The sequence below is a fragment of the Curcuma longa genome, chromosome 10 (assembly GCF_044706935.1).
Source record: "Curcuma longa cultivar G26 ecotype Majalengka, Jawa Barat chromosome 10, ITB_CL_G26_1.1, whole genome shotgun sequence".
NCBI lineage: Eukaryota > Viridiplantae > Streptophyta > Magnoliopsida > Zingiberales > Zingiberaceae > Curcuma > Curcuma longa.
Genome location: NC_133870.1, coordinates 10,038,182 through 10,056,841, shown reverse-complemented (window position 1 = coordinate 10,056,841; position 18,660 = coordinate 10,038,182). Strand labels below are relative to the sequence as shown.

Genomic DNA, 18,660 nt, shown 5'->3' with positions numbered 1-18,660 from the left:
ATACTATCTTAAAACAGTTTTAATTAAAATTATACGACTAAAACGACTCTAAGAGGAGAACACGGAGGAATATTTTGAATATTAAATTACGAGTGAATATGTTATTTTGATAAATTTTTTTGTCTAATTTGTATTCCATTCAATTTATTTCATAAATTATCTAAATTTTAATATTTATAAATATTTCTTACTTAACATGCATTCCTACCTCTAGAATAGAAGGTTTTAGAATTTAAAATTAGTGTAAGAAGGATCTATATTTTCTAAATTATCTTAACAACATTAAAATTTAAAATTAGAAAAAAAATAAAACAATAGTTTATGAACTTAAAAATATTCAAGGAATATTAGAAATATGCAAGGATAAAACTATTATGTTATTTATTATATGTGTAAAAATAAAAAAAATAAAAAACACTTTCATGAGGTATTTTTTTTCAAAAAAATTATTAAAACTCATATCATCATATTTTCATCCCAAAAATATTCCTATTCCAAATACCAATTATAATCATAACTATTATCAATTTATCAAAAATATTTTAATTTATCAAAATTACTTCAACTTGGTCAAAATTATTTAAATAATATTATAGCAAACTATAGTAATCTTGATTAAGTAGAGATTATTTTAATATAATAATATTTTATTTCATTTGGATTTATTTAAATTAAAATAAAATTCATAATTAAAAATTTGACAACCAAGCTCACCAATATCATCAAAGTTATAGTTAAAACAAAATATCTTCTACCGGACTAAACATTTCTTAAATTTTAATTTTCAGAAATTAAAATTAAAAATAAACTTTTATTATTAATTATGGGACACCTTTCCATTTATTAAATTTAAAGGTCAATAACGTCAAAACACCAATAAGAAATATGAGTTACCTTCAAATGCGGTCTGTTTCCGATCCGGTCCGGTCAACCAAAAGTCAACTCTGTGTCTTCCTACACCAGTAGTAACTATTCTCCACGTGTCTCGAACCTATTCCTTTTTCAACATAACAACTTACAATGTACTTTGGACCCAATCGGTCGTCGTTGGATAATCGTCGTCATCCTCATCCTTTGCAACGGCTTTCTTCCTTCTCCGTCTCCGCCCACTCGCGAGCAAGAAAACAGTTCCCGATGGATATGCAGGCCAAACCCTAGTCTCGCAGTGCTACTTTTTGTTCTCTTTTTCTTCGCCCTTTGCAGCAATGGCGGATCGCGGAGTCCGGAGATCTGTCTCCGCCGGCCGCCGTGGCGCCAGCCTCCTCCGGGCGTGGTGCTGCTCTTTCGCTCCTTCGTCCTCACAGCCCCGAACACCACCGACGGTCCCGATCATCCCCCAACTGCGACCCGCGCCCTTCGAAGCCCCCGCACAAGCCTCCCAGCGGCAAGCTCCACTTGGCATCATCTACCCTCGCCGTATCCTCTCGCCCGGTAGGGTCTCTCCCGTTGATCCTCTCGCCCCCCCCCCCCCCCCCCCCCCCCCCCCCCCCCCCTTGGCCCCCTTCCGGCGATTGCTGGCGCTGCCTCTTTCTCCACGGTGGCCGCTGAGTCGGAGCCGGAATGTCCAGATCCCCTGCCAAAGGAGCGGCCTTTTGTTCCAGATAGGCCGGAGACGAACTCTAGAATTAGTGTAAGAGAGAGATCTTTGGATATGAGGCTTTACTTGAAAGGCAAAAAAGGGGAATGCTTTATCTTGGAGCTGGATTCAAGGGTTCTGTGCGAAAGCAGCCATTGTTTTAGCAGCTATGATAGTAGACTCTAGTTGGGAGGTCTCAGATGCTCAGTGTAAGAAGGAGCTGTGTAGAGGATGTGGATGTATAAGGAGACAATTGAGCTGATGCATTCGAAAGATGACACAAGGTGGCTTGCGAAGGCAGGGGGGTCTCCTGAGCAGTCGATATTTTGGAGGTAAGTATGTCATTTTAATCTTTAGCTTTTAATCTTTAGGAACACAGAGAGCTTGCACTTTCTAGATAACTTTGCCATCGGTGCTACAGGTATTAAGGAAATTGCCATTTGTATCTATTTCAAATTATGAAACTACTGATTATTGAGTGACATAGTTATTTGCTTCAAAAACCATTGTGTTTGCGATATGTTCAGAAAACGCATGTACCACCCAGAAAAAAAAAAGAACAGCTTAATCACTAGACTATTAATGTCGCACTATGTTTCTCTTCTTTGTTGTTGTTAAACTTTATTTTGAAGGCATTGTCAATGATGGTTGAAGTGAACTAATTGTTTTGCAGCAGTCAATTTCATCTTATAAGCAATTAGTAACCAACTAAAACATGAATAACCATGTTTGCAGATTTGTAGATTGTGGAGCTCTTCAATAGAGTTATGTTTATTCACTCATTACATTAGTGGATTTGGACCTTTCTTATGGTCCTTCAGTTATCTAAAAATTATCACTTCTAAAGTGTTGCATTGATCGATGTTACTGAATAGGTAATTTGAGTCTTGGAGATTTAGTGTGCAGATTGTGAGTCAGACTTGGCATATTCTATTGTGGTTTGTTTGTGCCAATCAAAGCTTTACCTACATGATCATATTTGGAGTGTGTTGTCATATCCCACTGCAGATTCTAGTGATAATTGTCTGAATTTTTCATGGTTCTGTGTCCCTATAATATCTGTGGCACATGAAATAGGGTTTTGCAACTGAGAATGATGATACATCTATGGAATAATTTCTTAAAAGATCTTAAAAAGTAATTTGGCATTTCAATTTATGAAGATGCTTAAGACTTTCCATCTATATTGCTGCATCTTAAAGACCATGTTTCTACACCTTTGTTAGCATTTAACTATTTCACAATTTGCTCAGAGTTTAATAAACCATTCCATGCGATAACTACCTTGATAGATACTAGTATAATACATAACATTTGGTACTCTATGCCAATAGCACATTAGTACATCAATTGAAAACTATGATAATGTAATGTGGAGTTGTGATAATACACATCTTTTGCTTGATAGTTTAATATGCTTGTCTTATGTTTTTGGTTTTGAACTAATTGTTTCTTGTCCTTTAGGTACGTACAACAATTACGTTTGACAGAGGTATGAGGTTCTGTCTCGGTTATATTGAAGCTGTTCCATGGACTGAGGCAGAGGAAGAGAAGTTGAAGAAGTTGTTCGCAAAGTGTAAAATTGATGAAGCAATGTGCCAAGATGTATTATCTCGTTTAGATCCACACGATTGTAACTACTCAGATGATCTTGCACTGCGTCTGATTCAGTCTGTCACAAATGCAACAAACACTAACACAAGAAAGGAGATGAGGTCTTTAGTGAATGGCCTCCTGTCCGAGAGCTCAATTTACTGAAACAACCTAGTTGCACTTGGCAAGGAGAGGTTATATGATATTTCTCTTTCTTGTTTAGATTCTCTGGTGCATCTCTTTAAAGATTCCTACTCAATTCCTATTGATCAACCTATAACCAGGAAAGAAACAAAGACTTGAAATACGAACTCAGTCGGATATCAGCAAGAGTGTATCTGGGATCAGATTCAGCATTCTCCGTTCATGGTTTAGACCTATGCTACTAGATTTCAGCTGGTTGCAGCACTGCTCAAAAGGGCTAGATATGAGGATGTTGGAGGAAAGTCTAGGCCAAGTTATTCTTACACTGACAATGAAGCAACAACAGGTTTTATTCGAGGAATGGTTCGGCTGCTTTGCCAGGCATGGCACTGAATGCCCAAATTTGAGCAAGGCTTTCGAAGTATATGGCGGCAAAGGTCATTCGTAAATCGTAAGAACCTCGGAAGCGCAGAGATAATCTCTTCTGGTTCAGGTGTCACTAGTGTTGTGAGGTGTAAGTACAATGTTGACAAACTAGAGGTAGAATTGAAGCCAATACCCTCAAAGACTTAGTTGTTGTCGTCGTCATATATAATGGTTGTACTCTTGTTGTTGATGAGGTGTGTGAAAATAAATCTATATGTGAAAAATATATATAGCGATGATACCTTTTCAACTGCAGAAGAAGAATGTACTCTTGTTTGAGGTTGTGATATAGAAGAGTTTGGGAGGAAATATATGTTAGCCGATACTTAATAGGATAAAGATTTTGTTGTTGTTGTTGTTGTTGTTGTTGTATATAGTGGTTGATAATGTAGTATCTGATTGGAATCTGATCGCTTAGAAGTTCTAATATACATATAACTTCAATAGGGAGTGCTTATGTGATGAAATTTGACCTAACAAGATGAACCCATAACAAAGTGTTGTAGATTGATTTGCATACTTAATTAATTGAAGAAGCACATGTATCAAGTACATTGTTGCAAATTAATAATTGTTGAGACATCTTACAGTCAACTGACCAAAGAGTCATTAATATCTAATAATTATTTTTGAATCAATTGACTAGAAAAAATTCAGAAATTAAACGTTGGAATTATTATTTTAAACACATATTTTAACATCTTGATTTTATTGTGCTTAACTCAACTAAATTTTAAAAGACCCCTCCTAGATCTTAATTGGCCAAATTTTTTAGCAGTTTTAAATAAAATTATTAAATATAATTAAATTTAAAAATATTTTAATATAATAATATTTTATTTATAATAAAATAAAATATAATTATAATTAAAAAAAACTGGCATGCTTTATTTTATATATAAAAAATTAAAAAAAAGGTTAAAATGTATATTTGTAATAAATTGACGACTTTATAAAAAGCAACTTGAATTTCTCTTTATTTATAATCCACCGCTTCGCTGCCGCTGTCTCTCGGTAGTCGAGTCGGTAGCTTTCTTCACCGCCCCACAACCGCGATTCCTCTCTCTCTCTCTCTCTCCTCTATCCTCTCCTCGTGGATCAGATCCCGTTGCTGCAGTTGATCGGATCCCGTCGCCTATCGTTTGTTCCAGATCGAGCATTTCAGATTCAACTTCCCGTCTTCTTCCGGCTTCCACTCAATTCCTTGCTCCAGGTACATTGCTATTGTAGAATTTTTTTCATCTTGTTTTTTGTTTATTGGTTGCCCTAGTCTGTTTGTCATCATCTAGGAGGTTCGGATCGCAAGTCAATGGATTCGTCTTCCTCGAGTCAACCGGAGTTCGACTACTTGTTCAAGTTGTTGATGATCGGAGATTCGGGCGTGGGAAAGAGCAGCCTTCTGCTTAGGTTTACTTCGGACTCTTTCGAGGATCTTTCTCCCACTATAGGTGTCGTATTACTATCTTCTTCTTTTTGGTGATAATTTTTTGCTAAAATTAGCAGGATAGAGATAACAGTGGGGACAGTTTGAAAAATTCAAGTATGTTACCAGAATCTTTATCGAGTGTCGTGAATTAGCATCTAATTGTGCTGCCGATTTATTGTCACTTCGTTTTGTATTGAACTTATGTAATCAGTAGGATGAAATGTGCGTATAATCCTTTTCTGGCCACCACTGAGAGATACTGTTCAATTAGGTTCTGGTACTTTCTTTCACTTTCTTAGGAGAAATTACTTGATTTTGATTCTTTTGAAGAAATTGAGGATTTTTTTTCTCTCTGATAGATCATAGATTTATCTAATTTTTGTTAATGTTTATTCCGTTGACACTTTGTTTCATTAGTTTCAATTTTTCAATACAGGAGTGGACTTCAAAGTAAAGATGGTTACATTAGGTGGAAAGAAGCTTAAGCTTGCAGTGTGGGATACAGGTATTATTTGGTACTAGTGTCTTATGAATGCGTAAAATTTGCATTTGTGTTGTTACAAATTTGAAATTACTAAGCTTAGGAAGTATCTCTCTTTTTAGATTGTTGTTCCTTCACTTCCTCATTGAGAATGTTTTATGCCTGTGGTCTCAATCATTTGACGTAATGAATATATAGTAAGAGGAAAAATAAATTAGGGGATCAAATTTTGGAATCTTAACAAAAACACCTTATATTGTATGATATAGTGGAAATAAAAGCCTGTACTTTTTACTATCTATTCCCCAACAAGACAATTTTTCTTTACTACATAGCTATCTTATGGCTGTGAATGAATAAAATGTTCTTGAATAAGCTAGGTACTTAGCTTGCTATTTCCGTTGGTATGGAAAAAATATATAATAAACAAAAAAAAAGGTGGATCCACCACCTCAGTAGCCCCCTTAGAGCCGGCTCCACGGATATGGAGGGAGGTAAATTCAGGTATATGGGCAGGAGGCGCATGGTGGGGTGAATCGCAGGTCGTGAGTTTTTGTGAGATTCGACCCCTGACTGTTACACCAGAAATGTCATGCGCCCACCATCTGTGCTATGCCTATATATATATATATATACAAGCTTGGATGTTAGCATGCTCAACTTGTTAATATTTGTTTAATAAAGCTTGTGATTGCAGACTTGTCTAAGACTCTTTCATGGTGCTGTTTCTTTTATTTTTTATTCAAATATATAAAGAGTATAATACCTCTATATATTTATGATAAAATTTGTGTTTATTATCTTACAAATTTTAGATTTCCAAATTATCTTGAATATGTTAAGTTTCATCTATTGAATTGACCTTGTCAATATTGGGCTCAGTAATAGCTTGAGGTTGGCTCAAGCTTGATAAATTTTTTAATAAACAAGCTTCAACATCCCTTTTAAGCTCCATAAGATAAATGAATAGGCTCATTTATAATCTTGCCTATCCTCATTGAGTAGTTATTCCAACAACTAGAACCTCTGTGTTTGAGATTTCAATGTCCATTCAAGATTCAGTAAGTTCTGTGCTGTAATTTTTTATGAATAGAATTAAAACTTTCTATTTTTCAGCTGGACAGGAGAGGTTTAGAACTTTGACAAGTTCATACTACAGAGGAGCACAAGGCGTCATCATGGGTATGGAGCCATTTGTCATACTATAAAAATTGTAGTCTATTATCCTTTTACATTAGATCTGTCAGGAAAACTTTCCAATTAAACTATAATATTATTTTATCTTATTTCCTTGGGTTCAGTACAATTTACCCCTGAGGGATAGTGTAGTTTAACTTTGCCTGATGAAAAATTTTCACGTTGTCCACTTGAGTTTAAATCTGCTAGTATTTAAACCTAAACCTCTCCCTTAATCCACTTGACTGACTAAATTTGAAATAGATCCTCATGTTCTGGTTTGTAGAAGGTTTTGGTGAAGACCTCGCCTACCTTTTCTATATCCTTAAATTTGGTGAGTTACATCCCCAAGTAAACTGGGAATGATGGCTACAACAAAGGTAGTCTTGTCAACTCCAAATATGAATAGACTGATACCAGTATCCCATTCAGTTCTTCCACCGTAATAGAACAGAATCAACACTGTGTGAAGAAGGTGCCTCCAGCCAACATCTCCCACTCACAATAGACAATCATCAAAGGCCAGAGAACAACCAATGGGGGCCTCAGTGAAGAGCAAGTTGTCAAGGGTGTCGCAGATGCTGGTCTAGGTTGATGATTAGGGCAAAGCAGGGTGTTCAGGGTCGAGACGAGAGATGGGAAGAGAAAAGGGATTTAGCATTGTTCATATAATGAAATTAGTCCCTTTAAACCTTCGATGCATTCTTACAGAAAATTGTTTTTTTTTGCTATCCTTAAGAAAATAGGTTAGAAATATTTAGGTAATTTAACAAAAAACATATTTACCAATGTCTCTGGTGGTTCGGTGGTAAAGTGACAAATATTTTTCTCCATAGGCAAACTGGGATTCCCCAATCCCTTAGGAGGAAGTGTATTACCTTTTCTTTCTCCTTTGACACCATCCTATGCTGCTTTTTTTACAGTAAAGAAAATTTGTATTTCAATGTATCTTTTTGTTAGAGTTTTATGCTTGCATGGTGTATATTCCTTCAATTCGTTGAAGTGCAACACTTTCAGTGTTCAGATGAGGCTTGGTTTAGATAGATCTAGACATTGGCATTAGTTAAATCACTTGTATTGACATTAATGTTGCAAGGCTAGTCTGTTTGATTTCTTGGAGCAGACACAGATGTTTGGACACAAAAGTTAAGTCTGACATAAAAAATCCTTTCATGCGAGCAGTACTACCATGCTAATGGTGCACGAATTCATCCACTGTCCACATTCTGAACTGTTCCTTTAATTTATTTCTCTGGGTTTGTCTTTGGCTCAATGCTCTAGAATATGAAAAAGCTCTTCTTTAGTGGGAATCATGACTTTCTTCATTGGCAACATAAAACTTATGGTGTTCATTCTGTTTCCATGAGATAGGGTTTTTTAATCCTCATCTTTCATGTTGAATTTTTTATGAAATACCAATTTGTAAAACAAACAACTACATGAAATATCTAAACTTTACTAGACATATTTTAATTAAGCCTTGTAATTTGTCTTATAATTTACACTGGAAAGATGCTGGGCAGTTTTCTTGGGAAGATAATGGCTATGCAACTATGACATTTTAGGAGTGAATTAACTGGAAAGACACTTGTTCTAGACCACAGAGTATCAACACAATCTTATTGAGTCCCTGGGCCTTGGGTAAAACTAAAACACATATATCTATTTTAATTTAGTTGGTAGTTGTCTTTTTTAAAAAAGAAAACAATTTAATTCTATAATTTTTTCTATCAAACTATTTCACAAATAAAATCTAATTGATTGATTTTGTCAATGTTTAAATTTAAAAAGTAACCTATAAAAGTAAATGGACATTTGCCTCCTTTTTCAAATTTTAAATTTCTTTTGAATTATTTCAGTTCCTCAGTTTCATAAAATGAATATCATTTCAATTTTTTTTAAAATTAAAAGAAGCCAAAAAATTGGTTTAATTCAAATGGGTGTTTATTTCTTTAAAGACAAAAAAGAAAGATTATTTAATTTAGCTAATTTTAGTCAGTCAAATTATTTCAGCAAACAACTTAATTAATATTATTTTTATTTTTATTTTCTAAAAATGGAAGATTTTTTTTCCATTGTTTTCACCAAATAACTTGATTATGGTAAGACATTAGAAGGTTATTTGGAAAAAAATGATAATTTTGGAACATGGAGATTATCAGTTAGAGTTAATGTTAGAGAGAGAGATGGCAATTGTAAATAAGAAAAAGTGTCAAATATGAAGCATTTATCATTACAATCTTCAAGTTTTCTCCTGTCTTTGTCTTATCGACCAATCACTAGTTTCTGTTTCCTTATCCCCATTTGTTTTATGTACATGATTTATTGTTCGTCATTTCCAGCAAAACTTCTCTTGAAGTCGGTGCAAATACCATTTTGTTTTAACATCTTCTCCCTCTCAAAGTAAAATGATTTGAAACTTATCATCTCTTGGCATTCCTCTCTCTTAGACTAGATTATTTATTTTACTAAAAAATTCTCACGTTGTCATTTTCATCCTCATAGATTTCAAAATCCTGTGGTATTTTTTGTTTGTGGGTAAGTTAAGGAGAAGATTATATCAAATCTTCAAAATATTATGACCAACTTCATCTTTTCAAGATCTCTTTTGACGATGTCATCAACTTTGGTCCAGGCCTCAACTCTTTGAATATTAATCCAGAGTTTCACATCTTCAAGAAGCTACAGTAGTATCATTTTACTATTTTGTTTGTGAGATCACTTTGTATTTCATCTAATAAGTTGGATAGAGATGGTACCTATACTCCATTTGGAGAAATGTTAGAGGTATTAAGTTCATCAGGTATTTTAGTTCTAAGGTTTTACATTTGTTAGATAAATGTGATGTAATGGTTCTAAGTTACAATGTTCCATTAGGTACTTATACTGTATTTCATTATTAACCACACAATATTTCTTCCCTCAATTTAATAATGTTTCTACATTTTCTATTTTTCATTCATTGTTGTTTGTCGTCTTTTTCATGTTATTGACATTCATGGCTTTCCTTTTATCAAATGATCTTTCTGAAGTTCCATTTTTCCAATATTTTTCAGTTTACGACGTGACACGCAGGGACACCTTCACCGATCTTGCTGATGTATGGGCCAAGGAAATTGATCAATATTCAACTAATCAGGATTGCGTTAAGATGCTTGTGGGGAACAAGGTTGACAAGGTGATTGTGCTTTAATGTCTCTGGAATTGCGTTTGTCCATCATGATCATCGTTGATCATTTTATTATATTTTGAAATTATTGAAAATACTCCGCTTAGACGAATTAACCCTGTCATGGCCGGTTCCAAGCCCGGCTAAAGAAGGAGGGTTGCGTTAGGTTGCCAAACAACGTTAAACTATGGCAAATGTTCAATAAATGGATTTATTAAACTTTGTGCTAATTAGCGGACCCCACCTAGTGGGATAAAATTCGGTTGTTATTGTTGTTGTTGTTGCTAGTTAGTGATGTTTTTTTTTATTCACAGGAAAGTGAGAGAGTTGTAAGCAAGAAAGAAGGCATTGATTTTGCAAGAGAATATGGATGTTTGTTCTTAGAGTGTAGCGCAAAGACCCGTGTTAACGTGGAACAATGCTTTGAGGAGCTTGTCTTGAAGGTTTGTCTTGGCCAAGTATTAGTGTTATTTGCAGATTTCTTTAGTGAACAGCATGATCTTTCAGAGCATTTAGGTTATATGGAACTTCACTCCTACTAGTCATGCAATAACCATATCATTTCATGTTTGTTGTTCACATTGTTAACTCCTATTATCAACTTTAGCACTTGCAGAAAATAATTGAATCAAGTGCTGTATCTTAGCAATGCACCCAATGTGTAGTCAATGAAACAGAAGGCTGATCTAAGTGCCCTTCTAAGCATCATTATCTCTAATTGCCTGTTTCTCCTACTTGTTGCTTTTTAACTTGGGTTAAGGACAGAAGGGCACTTTTTCTAAGGCTTTGTGTGAAATATGGGAGATAAAAAAAAAAAAATGAAGGGAAGATAAGATGCGGAGAGGAAGAAAGGAACATAATCTCATGAATATGGGCCAAGAAAAGTCTATGGAGGCAGTAATGTGGTGGATTGAATTCATAGTGTATGTAGGCTTGACGACAAGCTAGGTCTGAAACAGAACAGGGGTCAATGGACCGGAACCATAACGGCCGGTCGAAAGACGGGCTAGTTAAGGGTCGGGCCCTAGATGAACTATTTTTTTTTAAACTCTAATTTCTTAAATTTATTTAATTTTTTTCTATGAGAACCTTCATTTAATAATATTTATAATATTTTAATGATATTAATATTGTGGTTCAATATAAATCAAGTCATTTGCTTTAACATTTTCAATATGGGACTATTCCACCTTTCTATTGAAGCCTATTTTTTTAACTTATTTGTCTTGAATTTTCTAATGTGAGACTAATTTACCTTTAACTCATTAAATTTATTAATCCTATTTAACTCTCTTAATAGGTTACTCATTGATATTATTCTATTTTTTTTATCCATTTAACACCTAATTTATTGAGTTTATAGAGAATATTTGACTTGTATGATATATTCAATAATAATTTGCCAAGGGATATAATTTGTTTAATAATAAAATTATATATATAGTAAAGACTATCGTCAAACATACAAAATTGATTAAAAAATATAATTTATATGATATATATATGCCTCATCAAGCTAAAATATAATAATAATATTGGATAAAAAACCCATTGGCATCAAAAAACGGAGATAGTTTAGGGTTGAGTATAATATTTTTCTTGATCTACTTTAACTTTTGACTCTTTGGAAGCTCAAACGCTACTTGATGATTGGGCGAAAGTTGCAAAAAATAAATAAATAACAAGGAATGCAACTTTCAAGGATCAGGTAAAAGATTTTGATACTGAAGGAACTAACAAATTACGTGGGCTTTAATTCTCTTATGCCCTAAATGGATACATAGACAACTTAAATAAGTTTACGTTTTTTTTAAATTTTTAATTTTTTTCATATTTATAAATTTTTAAACATTTAAAAAATATAAATGTTGTAAATCGTGAATTGAACCGTAACAAATATAATTTATATGGTGGAGTATTGTGGTAAGCATTAAGATCGTTTGAAATGATTTATATTTATCTCCAAAATATTTATCTTCTTTAGTACATGCAAACCACATGCCAAATATAGCTAATGTTATGCGGCCTAAGCAGGTTTGAGTGGTTTTTAAAACTATGGTCCCAAATTAGATTATTGGTTATAAGATGTTATGGTGTTTCAGTAAATGACACGTTTCATATTGTCATGTTTCATTTGCAGATAAATTTTCATCCTTATAGTGTTCTCCTAGAGAAACAAAGATTAGGAACAACTAAATAATTTCCATTTTCCATCGTCTAAAGGAAATGTGGTGGAAAAATTACACATCTATTGTTAGCATCTTCTATCTTTTGTATTTCTTCTTCCACCCTATTTTCTATACTTGCAATTTGCAAAGCCTTAGTAAAGGGATGGAGAAGATTGTGAAGAGAAAAAAGAGAAAATAGTGGAGAAGATAAAATGTGCAAAAAATGGTAAAAAAAGCACAAATTAATTTTGTAAAACTCCCAAAATAAATTTAAAAATTTGAAGCGCCTGAAGAACGTTACTATATGAAATCGCGCTGGCAGTGCTGTTTTATATAGTATGGTTGTTCAGGTCCTCCCTAGGGTAATACCTATTCGTATAGGAACATCCCTAGGGGTGCTTCAAATTTTTAAATTTATTTTGGGAGTTTTGCAAAATTAATTTGTGCATTTATTATCATTTGTTGTGCATTTTTTACACTTTTTATCTTCTCCACTATTTTCTCTTTTTCTCTTCACCTCTTTTCTCTTTCTCTTCACCTCTTTTTATTATCTTAAGTCTTAACCTCTTTCTCTTATTTCTGCATATTCCTCCCTTCAGATTAATTTTTGCTAATCTTGTGTGATAGTGAAGAATAGGGTGACCAAGTAATAGAACTAATATATACTTCTTCTTTTTTTTTGCATTATCCTTGTTTGTCTATAAGTTATTGGATGAAGGTATTTGGAGTTAAAAGAAAGTTTATTTACCTTCTTTTCCTTGAGTTGGACAAACGTAGGAGGCCAAAGAAAGGAAAAGAAATAAAATTATCAATTTCTCTTATTTACTTGGAGGAAGTAGACAAGTGTGAGGAATTTAATTTCATCCACTTATTTTATTCTGTGCAAATTGGATGGAAAAGGGGCAAAAACAAGTTTAAGCATTTAATCAGCCCTAAAAAGAAAGCGGTATTGTTTATTTACTCTTGCTTCTGTGTTAATAAACAAGATAAATGAAATAGAGTAGAAGTAAGATAATACAATTTGATTTTTTTTTCTTTCTTTTTCTTCACTTAAATGGATGTTTGTGGTGGAACTCAACCTCCTACAAGGCCTTGCAATGCCAATTGGTGTTTTCTGGCCCTGTTATCAATTTTTTCATCTCCAAACCAAATAAATTGGCCTTAGTTATCACAATTTGTCACTTTTGATACAGACTATTGCTTCTTCTGGTAGCATATGTATTTACAAGTTGAGCCATCTCCAGAGTAGGACATAATAGAGAGGGTGGAACTACTCAATGGCACACTCTCCTGTTACTCCTTTTTTGTGTGTTGTTTTCCATTGTTCTTTTTAAGTTATTTGCTTTGGGATGTGATTTGTCTTTGTTTGTCCATAAAGATATGACACAACTGAGTCCTGCCATTGTCTATGCAGATCTTGGACACCCCTAGCCTGTGTGCTGAGGGTTCGGCAGATGTCAAGAAGAATATTTTCAAGCAAAAGCCATCTGAAGCTGCTGCGTCCACAAGCAGCAGCTGCTGTTGACGATCGACTCTGGCTCCGGTCATGGGGTGGTTGATGGTGATACATATACCCATTGGGTTGGGTGGTTGACGATGCTACACACACCGTTTTACACTGCTGTTGTGAACAAGCACACTTAAGTTCTGGAATGCAGGATTCTTAATATAGTTGTCGTGTCTGTTGTCTTATTTATGGTCATGGTCATGGTCCTGTCAAAGTTCAAATGTTACTTGTGTGAAAGAAAATGATACAAATATGGCGATATTAATTGACTTCTTAGGCGATCTTTGTGAAGTACAATGTCCTATTGAAAATTGCTTTAAGAAACCCAGCTATATTTATTCGCTTGAGGTAGTATGAAAATTGTAGCATGAATGTAGCAACACACTCAATGGAGGGTTCAAGTACATTCATGCTAAAATTCATGCTATACATACTCATGTTATTCGCTTGAGGTGGTCTACTTTAGCAACTCATTTGGAGGGTTCAAGTTCTTAAAATTCATCATACATAATGTTGAAGGTAGGGGTGAATAAAAATTTGATTAAATCGATTGAATTTAAAATTTTGATTTAGTTATTTTAAAATTTCTATTATTTTTTAAAAAAAATTTGATTTGATTTGAATTTTAAATTTTTTTATTTGATTAAATTGAATAAATTAAATTAATTAAAATAAAAAATAATTTTTAAAATTTAAAATAAATTAATAAATTTTTAAATAATTAATAAATTTTTTTATAATATTTAAAAATTTTAATTATTTCAATTAAAAATTAAATTAATTAATATTTTATCAATTCAATTTTTATTTGAAAATTTGATCAATTCGATTAGTTCAAAAAAATTTAATTCGATTTGATTTTTATTAATTTGGTTCGATTCGATTTTAATCGAATACTCAGCTCTAATTAAGGGAGTTATCAGCAAACAAGTAATGCAAGAACTAACAACTTAAGAACTAGAGTTCATTGATACTCAAACAAGGAAAAACAGACTCCTTGTTCCAAGCATTTGCGTCTAATTTTGAGATTACAAACTGATTCCAGAATAGAAGTGAAAGAAAGCAATGTGGATATTCGAATCCACGATGCAAAACCTCACTGAATTTTTCTTATTCACAGGTAATATTTTTGACCTTCAATTTTCTCTGTGCGGAAACTTTTGCGTCTTAAATATTCATCATGATCTTCAGTAAGCATGATTTGGAAATGCAGATCTATTGGCACGGTTAACTTGGGTAGCACAAGCACAGTGCACAGAGGTAAGACTGAGGCAGCCACTAATAAGGAGCGAATACCTCTCAGGACAAGTATGCAGCTCTGGAAATGAGTTGCAGACGGCTTGAACAGCCGGCGGCGTTAAGGCAGTGCACTGGCTGATATTGAGGTTCATCAGCCCACTCTGGTCACCTTTTCTGATTTTCCATGGTCTATGCTTGCTACTTACAAGACTATCGGCTAGCGAGTACATGGCTCTGTCGGTGATGTTTTGGCAGTAGTACAGGCCGAGGGACCTTAGTCGCGGGCAACCATTTGCCAATGCGACCACACTCTCATCTGAAAACAAGCAAATAGTTCATCAACAATAGACATCAATTGTTATATTGCATGAGATTTGTTCTCCCAAGATGAATTTGACTAGAGTTATCAGACTGTTCAGATCAGACGAATTACCAGTGATGAGGACACAACCACACAAATCCAAAGCTTGGAGATCAGGGCAACCTGCTGCCAAACTGATAACTCCCTTGTCACTGACGCCCTCACACCAACCAAGATTCAATGACTGTAGGGCATTGCAATTGCATGAAATAGCCTGCAGAGGGAATTTAGAAGCTTGAGGAATTTTTTTTTAAAGAAATAACATATGATAGATATAGATGAAGATACCAACCTGCAGAGCTCGGTCAGATGCAGCTTTTGCGCATCCACAAAGATTCAAGTATTTTAAATTTTTAAAGCATCTTGCCAGATATTCAAGGGAAGTATCAGTAAAACCTGAACATCCACTTATGTTGAGTTTTGTTAAGTAGGGGCATCCATGGCCCAAAGCATACAATGAACGGTCAGTTAGTTTCTGACTTTTGCTAAGGTCTAAATCCCTTAATTCATGGCAGTGCTTAGATATAATCTCAACAGCATTGTCCTCAAGTTGAGATCTGTAATTTTGCCGAAGAGAGAGAACTTGCAGCTTTGATAACTTAGGGACAAGTGACTGCACGAGATTGTTCGTGTTATTTTTGCACCTGCAATAGCAGAAAAATTGAATTTTATAAAAAATATAGTCTTACACGGACAAAATGTTCTCAATGAATTCAACCAATGGTGAGTAGTTTAAGAGAGAACCAACTAGTGGAAAACAAATTAAGGTCTATTCCAAAAGGCCAAGGAATTTTGATCCAAGGCTCAACTAATCATTGGAACCAGAGGGTTGTCCACCAAGAGAAACCTAATCAGCACTTGTTGAAACCATGGTTTCAATCACCCAAATCATTTGAGAAAACATGAATAAATGCATCCATTATATGCATCATCCAGAAGAAAAAACAAACTAGAGAGTTTTTTCACAGTAACTAATTAAGCAACAGGGTCTTAAAAAATGATAAAAGACAGCCCGGTGTACCAACTAGGGGAAGAGTCTATTATACATAGTCTTACCCTGCATTGTAAGAGGTGGTTTCTGCAACTCGAACCTGTGACCACTAGGTCACATGGCTTCTTAAAAAATCATTATTAAGGTACCAACAAGCCCTTGTTGCCAATGTCTTGGGTTCAACCTGCCTTCGTTAAATGGGGGATTGAGAGCTTCCACTATATGCTATCTAGAAAAAAACTAATCACTTTTGTCATTACACCAACTACAAGTGTCCCAAACTATATTGCATACGATACACACCTTATTCCGCTATTGTGTTCTATAAAAGGTCATGTCCCTAATGCACTGAGATGAAAAACAGAGATTCTAATATGTTCTTCAAAAACAAAAGAAAAAGAGAAAAAAAAAAAGAAAGAAACAAGATTCTGTTTGGTCACACATTAGTCTACTCGCATTCAACTTTAATACATTATACTAGGTAGGCTTTTATTATCACATGGACATAGGAAATCAAATCTCATTGCTAAATTATTAAGTTTTTTTTGTTCAGACTAAATTATTAGGTTTTGGCATAGTCTTCAGTGTGCATTGTCTTACTCTTAATGGGATCTTAATATCTGTATCTTGTGCTCATAGGATATTCACCTATATCAAAGAACAATAAGCTCCTCAACTGTCTCATGCACTAATATATACTGAAGTTTCTGCAATGGCTTACTCTCCTGTAGTTTCTCAGATCAAACAGCTAGGTTGGCTTCTTTTTGTTGCTGTTTATGCTTAACTGATTGATTGTAGCTTAAACAGTAGAGAATCCTTTTGTTTCATCATACCAAGTATACTATGTCAGCTACTTGTTCAGTGAAACTTTTATGACCCTGGTGGTAGTAGCCTTCTTCATCCTCGTCAATCAAGTAGGCTGTCATTTTGCATGAGCATGGCCATTCACCAGGTCATCACATAAATCATTGTCTCCATGATCAGTGAGATATGGGGACCAAACACTTCCGTATCAACCACAACATCATCATTGCCAACATTCCATTAACCTCATGGCTCTTCTCTATCAACAAGGAGTTGAAGAAGGGAACCATAGTTGCAAGGTCACCGCTTGCTATTGCGAAACCTTCATCAATTGGGGTGCCACATGTTCCTTGGGATCACTTGAAAGGATGATGCTGTTGAGATGGGTGGATTTTCCAATAATTTGCTCTGAAGTGATTATAATTGCAGAAGGTAAATGAGCAGGTAACTAACTAGAGATCAACGCTAGGCCATCTCATTACCACACCTACCTCTCTAGCGAAATATATGAGTTCTTATGCGTGTGCACAAGAAGCCGAAGAGAGCAGCAATTCGGAACAAACAAAATATAGAGAAAAAAATAATGAAAAAAAAAAATCAGCAGTACCATGCTAGCGAGAGATTTGTAAGCCCCAGGCTCAGAGCAATTCTCCACCCTTTGCAAACACCACAAACCACAACCATAGTGCGATCATCACCCACGAGCGAGAGGATTCGAAGCAGCAGCTCCACAGGAAGGTCCTTCCAACCTTGCATAACCACCATTGACCTCTCCGCCTTCTCTTGGCTGCCGCCGGCAACCATAAGGCTCCTGAAGCAGACCTCCAAATTCACAGTTTCTGGATTGCCACCACCCATATCAGCACTAACCCAACCTGCACGCGAACACCAATCCAAAAGTAAAAAACAGCGACTGCAAAGCTCTATATCTTATTCATCTCCCCTAAAGTTCCCAACTCAATTCAAGCTCATGAACGAATCAACAAGAAACAAACACTCAACAACTATCCGAGTGCAAGCAACAAGCAGCGATGATTCAAACACTAAAAGAAGATAAGAGCAAACCTCGATTCGCCCGGCTCCTGTTCGTTTGCCCCCGACGGCCAAACGAAGCGGATACTTCCAAGAGGGAGAGCGAGGCCTTCAAATCTGGAGACCCTCAAGGAATCGAAGACGGATGGTCAAATTCGCCGTCGAACGAGTAGGAGATGCGTCTGAGGAAGGAGAAGAAATGGGAGCGATAGGGATCGATCGATCGATGGATGGATTCGCACGGTGAGGAGCTTGAGGACGCTTCGCGCATTTTGAACACGCGCAAGGAATGAAAAAAGCAAAAAAAGCACCCCGAGGCTTACTCGCTGAGGTGGCGGACACTCGTTGGAGGGTAAGATTTTATAGGTGCAAGAGGAACAGAGAGCGAAGTGAAGGCCGTCGGAACGGAACTGGGAACGGACGGGATGCGACAGGACACGTGGCGGTAATCGAGGCAGCGTGATACGTGACGTGAGGAGCAAGGATCAGTCGAGGAATAGATTTATTATAATTTTAAAAAATTATTTGATTATTATTTAATTAGTCGAAAGGTCAAAGTTCATTATC

General features: G+C 35.2%; 2 protein-coding genes and 1 pseudogene across 3 annotated transcripts; 2 read left to right on the top strand and 1 right to left on the bottom strand.

The window, feature by feature from the left end:
• LOC141835503 (BTB/POZ domain-containing protein At2g13690-like) overlaps positions 1 to 3,517 on the top strand; it is a 5,329-nt pseudogene extending 1,812 nt beyond the window's left edge.
• A 1,245-nt stretch (positions 3,518 to 4,762) lies between these two features.
• LOC141835927 (ras-related protein RABC1) lies at positions 4,763 to 14,010 on the top strand. Of its 2 annotated transcripts, none has more exons than XM_074723332.1 (7): positions 4,763 to 4,952; positions 5,010 to 5,187; positions 5,602 to 5,670; positions 6,763 to 6,828; positions 9,879 to 10,000; positions 10,306 to 10,434; positions 13,574 to 14,010. In XM_074723332.1, exons 2-7 carry the CDS (start codon positions 5,049 to 5,051, stop codon positions 13,682 to 13,684), a joined length of 636 nt encoding a protein of 211 aa, XP_074579433.1. In that variant the 5' UTR covers positions 4,763 to 4,952; positions 5,010 to 5,048; the 3' UTR covers positions 13,685 to 14,010. The 2 variants fall into 2 exon arrangements, with proteins under 2 accessions (XP_074579433.1, XP_074579434.1); XM_074723333.1 differs by having other exon boundaries at positions 4,804 to 4,952; positions 5,029 to 5,187.
• Positions 14,011 to 14,609: 599 nt separating this feature from the next.
• On the bottom strand, positions 14,610 to 18,376 carry LOC141835926 (F-box protein SKP2A-like). Its single transcript, XM_074723330.1, has 5 exons — positions 18,127 to 18,376; positions 17,669 to 17,936; positions 15,559 to 15,910; positions 15,339 to 15,480; positions 14,610 to 15,221 (listed from the first exon to the last, which is right to left on the bottom strand). Exons 2-5 carry the CDS (start codon positions 17,917 to 17,919, stop codon positions 14,854 to 14,856), a joined length of 1,113 nt encoding a protein of 370 aa, XP_074579431.1. The 5' UTR covers positions 17,920 to 17,936; positions 18,127 to 18,376; the 3' UTR covers positions 14,610 to 14,853.
• Positions 18,377 to 18,660: the final 284 nt, after the last annotated feature.